Source organism: Sciurus vulgaris, assembly GCF_902686455.1.
Source record: "Sciurus vulgaris genome assembly, chromosome: 6".
In the NCBI taxonomy this organism is placed as follows: Eukaryota; Metazoa; Chordata; class Mammalia; order Rodentia; family Sciuridae; genus Sciurus; species Sciurus vulgaris.
Genome location: NC_136466.1, coordinates 22443367 through 22453382, shown reverse-complemented (window position 1 = coordinate 22453382; position 10016 = coordinate 22443367). Strand labels below are relative to the sequence as shown.

Here is a 10016-nt window from a genome sequence, read left to right as displayed (position 1 = left end):
CTAGTCCCAGTCCTGTTCACTAGGGTGGCCTGCCCAGAGGCACTAAAACAGGTTTGTTCCATATATAGAAAATGGCCTGGCCTGGGATTGGCTTAGACTCCAGAATTTATACACTCCCGGGATTTGCTGAACATGAACATCACTGTACGTCGGACTCTGAAGTCAGTTCTGCTTCCCACTCTACATAAACCACTCATGGCCCATACACTTAGAAACTGCAGAAAGTAGATCCCTCCCATTCTTGCTAACATTCCAAGCCTGCCGGAAAGTAGGCCCGAGCTTGCCAAAGGCAGTTATTCAACTTGGTGAGTGGGTGGGTGCTCTGATCTGTCATGAATCCTCATTATTCCTGGGAACTCTGATTGTACTCTTGGTGTATCCTTATGATTAAAGGTTCCGAGAGTCGTGATGCCTGTTTTGTAAAGTTTAGGATAATTTGTACATAGCAAAACACACTTAACTCAAAATTTAGGCTGAACGTAATTACATCCTCCTTCAGCGGTTCCAAGGGGGATTGAGAATCTTACAGTCCTCCAGAAGCATCATTGTAGTTTAATTCATATGGAATTTCTAATTAGCCAACCAGTAGAATTGCAGCAAATGGAATATCGATGTGATCTTCTCATGTTTGCATGGTCATGCTCAAGACTTTTATAATTCCAGAGAGAAAAACAATACTGAGAACTAAGTTTTGAGAAGAAGTCTTATCTAAAAAACTGAGCATGGTTTATAAAAGAATTCAGCTTCCAAAATATACCCTTATGGGTAGAGAGGTAAGAGGATGGACTTTGGAATCAGTCAGACCCAGTTCAGACCAGGGCTTGGTTATCTACCAACTGTGTGATCTTGAGCAGGGTTCTGACCCACCTGAGCCTCAGTTTCCTCACCTGTGAAACAAGGCTAAGAATGGTTTGCACTGCGTTTGTTTGTTGTGTGGATTAGATATGAAAATGCACATGAAGGTCTTCACGGAGTCTGGCACGAGCCACTCCACATATAGCAGCATTTCAAAAACGGAGCGTCAGAGTCATTGGTATCTTGTATGGCCTCACCAACCAAATGAGACCATTGGAGGGCCAGCCGTTTTGGTCATCTGTCCTCAGTCAGGGACATCTCATGGGGTCTCGAGGATGATGGTGGCAGCCAGACAGTGATCCGGGCTCTGGGTTCCCAACTCTGCCTGATTTACAGATGAGTGTCATGGCATTTTCCCTTTGGACTGCTTCCCTAAGAGTTGAGAAATCACTAATTTAAGCCAACCCCCTAACATTTCATAGAATAAAAAACTAAGACGCAAATGACCTGAGTGATTTTCCCAGGCACTCTGAAGCCGTCTCCTGACTCCCAGGCCTGCCCATTCCCAGGACCCCAGGGCGTCAGAGATGAAAACAACCAACAGTAGAAGACCATGCTGGGCAGCTGCTCAGCTTCACATGGTTCTTCCAGATGAATTCTAGTTCCAAAAGATCCTCTAGAGAAAGAAAATCAGCCATTTAATCCCTGTACCACGGCTCCGTTTGGCAAGGTCCTGGTTTGTGTGTGGACGGTTGTGGGGGACTGGAGTCCCCACGAAAGGGATATTTGCTTGGAAGCCCTTTGCTCTCTCCAGGGTGGGAACAGCTGATCTCTCTAGAGGCCTTTGCACCGTTACTGACCACACCTCTCTCCTTGGCCAACATCTTCAAACATATTCACGGGGTCCCCAGTGAGAACCCTGATGAGGCCAGGTCCCTTCCATCAGCAAAACTTCTCCTGCCAGGACTCAGGCCAGCATCCGTTCGGTGCTCGGTCGCTTACTTTGCCACCTGCTCTGTTTCCCAGCCCCTCAACATTGCCTACAGTCACATCTACAGCTCCTACCGGAACTTTGTGGGGCCGCCTCATTTCAAGACCATCTGCAGGCTCCTGGGCTACCAGGGCATCGCTGTGGTTATGGAGGAACTGCTGAAAATCGTCAAGAGCTTGGTAAGGAGAAGACTCGGGGCAGGGTGGGATGTCCCCAAGTGGGATTGATAAGAAAAAGACTTGATTTCTTTGTTGACCTGTCCTGTAAAAACAAGTCCCAGCCCCTCTACTTCTGCCTTTGCCCTCATCTCTTGGTGGCTCCTAAAAGCACATTTCTCTATGCAACTTTTGACCTATGGATTTCCTTCCCTGTTTCTGGCCCTGAATTCATTTCTTGTTTTTGATGACTCAGTCCAGTGGTCCCGATTGTGATGTTCAGGGCCTGTTAATGACTGTTCACACCACCTAGCTGGGCTGTTAATCTAATTTAAGCATGGCCAATCCATGACACACATGCTGCCTTTTCCCACTCCCATGCCTGACAGACATCTCTAATCAATCACCATACTGTGTCCCCTTGGGATTTCTTGCTGAGCACTTTTCTCAATACTGCATTAACTTCAAGGGAATTCTGTATCCCTTTTCCACCATCCGATATCTGCACCTTCATTTCGTTCCCTGCAAGGCCAAAACATGTAAACAAGATTTTCTTAAAAACATGAGATGACAGAAGAGAAAGTAGTGTACAACCAGGTCAGGAACAGCAAGCAGGATTCCCCTGCTAACTCTCTTGGGCAGTAGCCATGGGTTTTTAAAGATTGAGCGGCTAAGTGCAGAGTCAAACAGGAAAACAAGGCAATTGCTTAAAGATGTCTGCCCTGGACGTGGGAGGAATGGATGTACCGTGAATTTTCCATGCTGAAATTAGATAATGTGTTCTAATCGCTGGAGTTCCATGCCCACATTTCATTTTAGCTTAGTTTGGATTTCATAATTATCCCCAACCCTAGGAAGGACCCTGTGCCTGGATATGTGTTCTCCTTCAAATCTGTAAGCTCGCCAAAGAGAGCTCCTTTTCTGTCTTGTAAAGGATAATAAGACTGAAGCTTAACTGTCCCGCAGATCTATCCACACCTCTGTATGCTCAGTAGCCTGCACTCAGGCCAGACGTGCACATGTGCACCACAAGTAGACTAGCTCGCCCACCTGTGCTTTTCTTCTGCAGCTCCAAGGAACCATTCTGCAGTATGTGAAGACACTGATAGAGGTGATGCCCAAGATATGCCGCCTGCCCCGGCACGAATACGGCTCCCCAGGTCAGTCACAGGAAAATAATACCAACTTCCCCGTGGTGGGACAGGAGCTATGGCCGTCCCCCTTGGACAGTTTGTGTCTCTAACCTGCCAGGGAACCCAGGAGCTTTGCATCCTGGCCCAGCCCCCAGCCAGGCAGCCTTGAACCTGTCTTAATCTTCCTTCAGTGGAGGTAAATGATGTCTGCTGAGCCTGCCCCACAGCACTGCCAGGGGAGAACATTTAAATATGAATAGCCAGAGCTTCCTAAGGGTGTTCGTGAGCTCTGGGTCTCTCAGAGGCCTTCTGTTTGGAGGAGTCCAGTGCCCAAGTGGTGGCGCTGCTGACATATCTAGGGTGAGTTATAAACAGGTATTTTTGCCCCTTGAACTGGAAACTGGAAAGTCAGGGAAAATGGAGACTATAAGCTTAATGCCTGATGTTTTTTTTCCAAAAACCAATATGTCCAATACTGAGTCAATGTCATTTACAATAGGAAAGGGATAAGACCCAAAGCTCTGGTGTCCAGTCCCAGCTGCCATACTGAGTTGCTGTGTGACTGTGGGGTATGTCATTTACCTTCTCTGAAAACTGGTAATGGTGCCTATGGTTAGGGGAGTAAATGAGATATTGCAAAAGAAAATGTGGCATGAATATACAATGGAGTTTTACTTGGCAGTAAAGAAGATTGAAATTATGTCATTTGCTTGTAAATGGATGGAACTGAAGAACATCATGCTAAGTGAAATAGGCCAGACTCAAAGACACAAAGACAAAGGTCGAATGTTTTCTCTCATGAGGGCAGGGGAGAAAAGGAATCTCATGAAAATAGAAGGGAGACCAATAAAGTACAGAAAGGGGATCAAGAGGGAGGGCGGAGAAGAGGGCATGTGGAAGTGCTAGGAAATAAAATCTACCAAATTATGCCGTGACTATGCACAAATATCCCACAATGAATCCTGCTTATCTGTATCATTATAATGCACTAATTAAAATAAGAAGTGTTCTTATTAAAAAGTACTAAGTTAGTTTAGAATTTGGAAAAATTAGTTGAGATTGCAGATAGCACATCTAGCATAATATCTAACGCCTATAAATATGAGTTCATGTCATTATTAAGAAGTCAGGCAAATTTTTGGAGAGACAAATGGAGCAGACCCATTCCATTTGTGTTTTACTTTGTTCCAACTTCCTGAGCTTTTTCACATATGAGCCCCACAAGAAATCCCACCTTGGGCCCACATCTGGAGGGACCCAGGGCTTAACCTTCTGTTATCTGAGGGTCAGTTCTGGGGCTACTGCTCAGCCAGTGCTTTCCATAAACCTGGCTGCACGGTGTCAGCCTCCCACTGACTGTCCTGTTCATCTCCCAGGGATCCTGGAGTTCTTCCACCACCAGCTGAAGGACATCATCGAGTATGCAGAGCTCAAAACAGACGTGTTCCAGAGCCTGCGGGAGGTGGGCAATGCCATCCTGTTCTGCCTCCTCATAGAGCAAGCACTGGTGAGTTCCAAGCCCAAAGCCACCAGGGCGACTCCAGGCTAGAGGGAATCCTTCTTTTTTTTTTTTTTTTTTTTTTTTTTTGCGGTACTGGGGATCGAACTCAGGGCCTTGTGCTTGCGAGGCAAACGCTCTACCAGCTGAGCTATCTCCCCAGCCCTCCAGGCTAGGGGGACGGTGCCCCAGCCAGACACTGAGGCTGCAGTACGTGTGTGCTCTTCGGTTCCATGTTCAGGCAGCTGTGACTGTCAAGAATGGATGGAGTAGTGGCCCTGAGAGCAGCCCTGAGCGCTTCTCCTCACTCTTCGTACCTGGGCCCAGTGCATCCTCCAAGCCTTAGCTTCCATTCACATGGGCCAGCCCCTGCCCCGTGCCCTGTACGTGTTGACACAGAGCTGATGTGTTTACAATAACAGGAAGCGCCAGGAGGGATGAGCACAGGGCCCAGAGGGAACAGAAAACAGAGCCCGAAGTGGTCTTGGAACCAGAGAGAACCTTCCTGAGCAGGCCTCCTGGAGAATGAGTAGGAATTTTCCTGGGGGGACTTTTCTAGAGTGAGGGAAGAGGATGCTGTGTTATCTTCATTTTTGTGATAGGTGACATGGTTTTCCCCTGCGGGGGAGTTTAAAGGCTGAAGAGAGATAATGCTTGTAGAATGCATGCAGTCAAACTGAATAATTGGCAGTCGTGGTCCTACCAAGCATGCCTCCCTGTACGGAGCGCCTCTGGACCCCACAGAACCAGCCCCGACCCCCGTCTTCCCACAGGAGTATTTGTCTGAACTCCCTGGCGCTGTTCTGTGCATGTGGCTGATGGAGAGCTGGCTCTCCCACATTCTTGCCCACTGTGCTCTGTTCTCCTTGTGTGGTGGGCCCAGTCCTCCAGGAGCCAGGGCACTCGTGGCCTTGAGCAGTGGGAGGAGATGGAGGATGTCACTCGGGTGTGTGACTCTCGGGATGCACTGGGGAGCTCAGAGCCTCCTTCATCTGCTCATTCAGCATCAGGTTTTGAGAGTCAGCTCTCTGCCAGGCACGATTCCGGGTATGGACGGTGGCCTTGAATAAGAGACAAAGTATCCCCATCTTCAGAGAGACAAGCAGAGACACCCACAGCATCTGTGTGGCCGCAGACACACTCTGAAGGAGCACAGGGTAGCGGGATCAGAATAGATGGTGGCGTTGGGGAGGGATGTGTTCTTTTTGGAGAAAATGGAGCTTGACGTCTCTCAAGATCAGAAAGGACCCCAGAGCGAGCTGGAAGGGAGAGGCAAAGGGGACAAAGGTAGGAGGTGAGCAGGGGAGGCTCCTTTTCTGGCTGCAGCAGGAAGCCATAGGGGGCCCAGGAGCTGGAGAGAGAGGGGCTCTGACTTTCTCGAGGGTGCTATTGGGGGAGAACTAACTGGACAGACCCCTCCCATGGTCATCACGGAGGCAACAGGCCCGTGGACAAGAGGGGGAGGGCAAGGAGGAAGAGAGAACAAAGGCAGAGAGATGCAGACCAGGAGCCCCAGAGGGTTTCTCGCCTCCCGGTCCAGGTGACACAGGTGAGCCTGTGCACCCCATCCCTCCATGTCCTCATCTTCACTCAAGGGTCTTATGCCAGCTGTCTCCTCAGAGGCTCTGAAATGGGGACTGCTGCTCTTCCCCTGTGAGGAATAATTGCTCCTCTGTTGCCCCTTTAAATGGACTCTGGAGAGGGCTAATTGCTTCTCTTTAAGATAACAGGTTGTTAGCATGTTCACAGGGCCTGGGTTGCCTTGGCAACGTAGCCTTCAGAAGTCACAGGGATGAGAAGGGAAAAAACCGGTTCAAGGCCTCTGGGGTACCAGGAGATGTGGGGGTGGGGAGTGTGGGTCTCCTGTCAGCACCTCCTTTCATGAGGAGCTGAATTTGTACCAGGAGGTAGGCAATTAAAGGGGGATGCAAAGGAAGGAAAATACTGCTCAGCTTCCCCTCTCCCTTGTCTGGGTGGTCACTTAAACATAGTAGTGAGGAAAGCAAGACACTCAGGAGCAAAGAATTTCCCAGCTGAGAGGGACCCCAGCAGCTCCAAGCCCCTGTGCTCCTAAGTGAGGAGGGGGAAACCAGAGAGAGGAGCAGTTCACCTGAGTCACGAGTACAGCAGCAGAGGCAGCTCTGAGGCACAGGTTTCCAGTGCCGATCCCAGGCCTCAGTGGCTGGGGGTGACCCAAGTAGGAATCAGGACCCACCAAAGCTGGGTTCCACTTGCTGCTTTGAAAGCTGGGAAGATCTCCAAGCTAAGACTGGGCTTTCTGAGAGTGAAATGGGGCATGAATTTTCTGGAACTTGTTAGTACAGGAAACCAGAATTAAATAAATATTGATGTGTTATCAGTTGTTCTTGTTAAGTAGAAGAGGAAAAACAGCAATTAAAAAAAAGTCTAATGGCCATCCATAGAGGAATAGCTGTCTGAACATTGTAATGTCCATACTGCTGGAAGATTCTGAGGCAGTTAAAATGAGTGAAGTGAGCCAGCCCTGGCGGCACATGCCTGTAATTCCAGGGGCTCAGGAGGATCACAAGTTCAAAGCCAGCCTTAGCCACTTAGTAAGGCCCCAAGCAACTTAGAAAAACCCTGTCTCAAAAGAAAAAAGACCGGGGATGTGGCTCAGTGGATAGGCACCCCTGGGTTCCATCCCAGGTACCAAAAAAAAAAAAAAAGGTAAAGTTATAAAGCAGTTTTTCACATATCAGCATAAGAAATGTTGAGAGAAAAGCAGCAAGTTCCTAGACAACATGCATTGTGATGTCACATATATGAAATAAAACCCACCCTCTGCATCGAGAGGAAGTGTAGGAAATAAATACTTTCTCAACAGGTCAGGAAGGAAACCAGGATTAGAGGTCAACAGGGTCTTAGCCTTATCTGAAACATCTTCATTTCCAACAAGGAAAGTATGTTCATGTACTATCCTCCCAAAACTAATTTTAAAACAATAGTAGCCTGAACTGGCTCTAGAACAACGAAGAGGCTACTGAAAAGTGTGAACATGTAATTGAGAAGGCTTTTGTCTGTTTTCCTATTGTGACGTCTGCCTTTGTGTAATTTTTCTTCTTTCAGCATTTTCTCTTATGGATTCCATATTGGTCTCTATGCTGAAATACTTTCTCTATTCTGTAACTTGCCTTTTTTAAAAAAAGACATTCATGTATCTTTAATCTGTTGGCAAAGGGACTAGAAATTAAAAAGGTTGATCACTTAGACAACCTTAGACGTATTAAGATACGTGTTTGTTTCTCAAAATTCAGCATATAATATTAGCATTGAAAAATATTTGCTTGAGTTTTTTTTTTTTGGGTGTGTGTGTGTGTGTGTGTGTGTTTAAAGTATAATATAGAAAGGCATAAACTTTTAAATGTATAGCTGGATCAAGGGGACATGCCTAGGTAACTCATGCCAGGTCTATAAACAAAACACTTGTAATGTTGTAGACAGTTTCTTTAGGGCACCTTAAGTGCCCCCAAAGAAACCATAATTCTAATACCCCAGAGGTGTCCTTCACATACAACTTCCTAGGAATGGAATCATCCAGTATGATTTCCTTTTCTATCTGACCTCTGTTGTTTGACATCATGTCCATGCAGATCAAGTTGTGGATGGCTCTCTTTTCATGACCAAGTATTCTCATTGCATGAATAGATTAATGGAACTATCCATTTTATTGGGGATGAACATTTGGGTTGTTTGATTTTGTACTGTTATGAATATTCTTGTACCTGCCTTTGGTGAATATATATGCTCTCATTTTTATTAGATAAACTTGATAGGTTAGCTCCAGTAGGTACTGCCAAGTAACTTTACACATTGGTTTTATCAATTTATACTCCCATTTTGTAACGTATGAGTTCAATTTATTCACATACTCGTGAACAACTGAATTTGTCCACCTTTTTAATCATAGCCACTCTGGTGGGTGTGTCTAGATAGCTCATTGTGGGTTTTATTTCCTTAGCGATAGTGATTTCCTTCCCACGTGTTATGAACCATTTGGAATCCCTCCTTTGTCAAGTACCATTCAACATCATTGCTTATTTTTAAATTGAGCTTTCTTTCATTGTTCATAGGCATTATTTAGATATTACAGATGCATGTGTTGAAAATATATTAATGTGGCTTACCTTTTGGTAAAGTAGTTCTCAAAGATTAGGGCATCTATCTCTGGTTGGTGCCCTGTGATTTGCTTAGAAAATCTTCCTCAAAGTTATGGAGATGTGTTATCTTCTGAAAGTTCTGAGTCTAGCCTTTCAAAGCTGAACAGAACTTGAAGTCTATTATTCACGGGGAATGGATGTTTATGCTTTATGGGAGGCCTAGATCCAATTTCACTTCTTTTCGTGTTGAGAAGAGACCCCCTCCCTCCTTCTGTTAGGGTAGTGCTACTCCGATTGTATATCAAGTTTCCATAAATGGTCTGGTCATAGTAGGCTCTTAGTAGTTGTGGAATATGAAATGAATTAGCATTTAAGCATATGTTTATAGGTCTCATGTTTTTAAAGAAAATTGTTATGAACATTGAGTGTTTCTTCTGGCCTCTCAGGCTGGGAAATCATAAGGCGGTCGTTAGAGAAAGAGGGAATCAAATTGTGTGGCGTTCTGCACATCATCTTGCCGTTATGCCCACGCCTACCAGGAGAGGGCCCTATTTGTACATGGAAGCGATGGAGGGCTGGATTTCTGGGAAGGAGACTGCCATGCCTGCATAGCCTCTTGCCCAGGTCTTCAGACCTTATTCCTCATTTCCTCCCTTCCTGTAATGGAGTGGGCCACAGTAACACTCCAGTCATTTGGGAACAATACTTCTCTTCTAGGAGGCGGGTGAGTCTGCACCCAAGCTCGCTGATTCAGACACTCAGCAGATCTGGGGAAGGTACCAGATACCTACTGTGGAGGGCAGGCTTCCAGCACAGCTGACATCAGGGCTAGACAGTCTTTTGTTGTAGGGATGTCCTGCCTTGTAGGACATTGAGCAGCATTTCTGAACTCTACCACTGGGTGCCAGTAGCGTCCCCTCAGCTGTGCTGACCAGCAATGGCTCCAGGTGTTGTCTGATAAACCTCTGGAGGACAAAACCTACCCACTTCCCTAGGGCCACTTTACATTTGACAGATGGAGAAACTTAGGCCCACGAAGGCGTTGATCTTTCCCAGGGTCACAGCTAGTGCCCGAGTTGGGACAAGCCCACTGGAGTACAGAGAGAGATTGAGCTGCCTAGATGGATTACTTTGTTGAATTGGTCCAGCCCCACGCCTGTCCCCTGTCTCCAAATCCTACTTTATAGTCCCCATTTTCCAGTTCTATTTTCCTTATTGTACAATCAAAATAAATTCCTGGACAGAAAACCCAAAGAAGCAGAAAGAAAAGTAAAACTACATTATCACACCAAGATAACCACCGTTCATTTTTCCAAATGCTTTTAT

The 10016-nt window shown here is 46.4% G+C and overlaps 1 protein-coding gene across 3 annotated transcripts in view; it reads left to right on the top strand.

Annotated features, from left to right (window-relative positions):
* The window catches only part of CYFIP2 (cytoplasmic FMR1 interacting protein 2), a 121026-nt gene that overhangs the window by 84127 nt on the left and 26883 nt on the right, over positions 1-10016 (top strand). For all 3 annotated transcript variants that reach the window (XM_079144978.1, XM_079144980.1, XM_079144979.1), the window contains 3 exons: positions 1822-1965; positions 3011-3101; positions 4451-4581. In XM_079144978.1, the coding sequence (XP_079001104.1) occupies positions 1822-1965; positions 3011-3101; positions 4451-4581 (366 nt within the window). The remainder of the gene's footprint in view (positions 1-1821; positions 1966-3010; positions 3102-4450; positions 4582-10016) is intronic.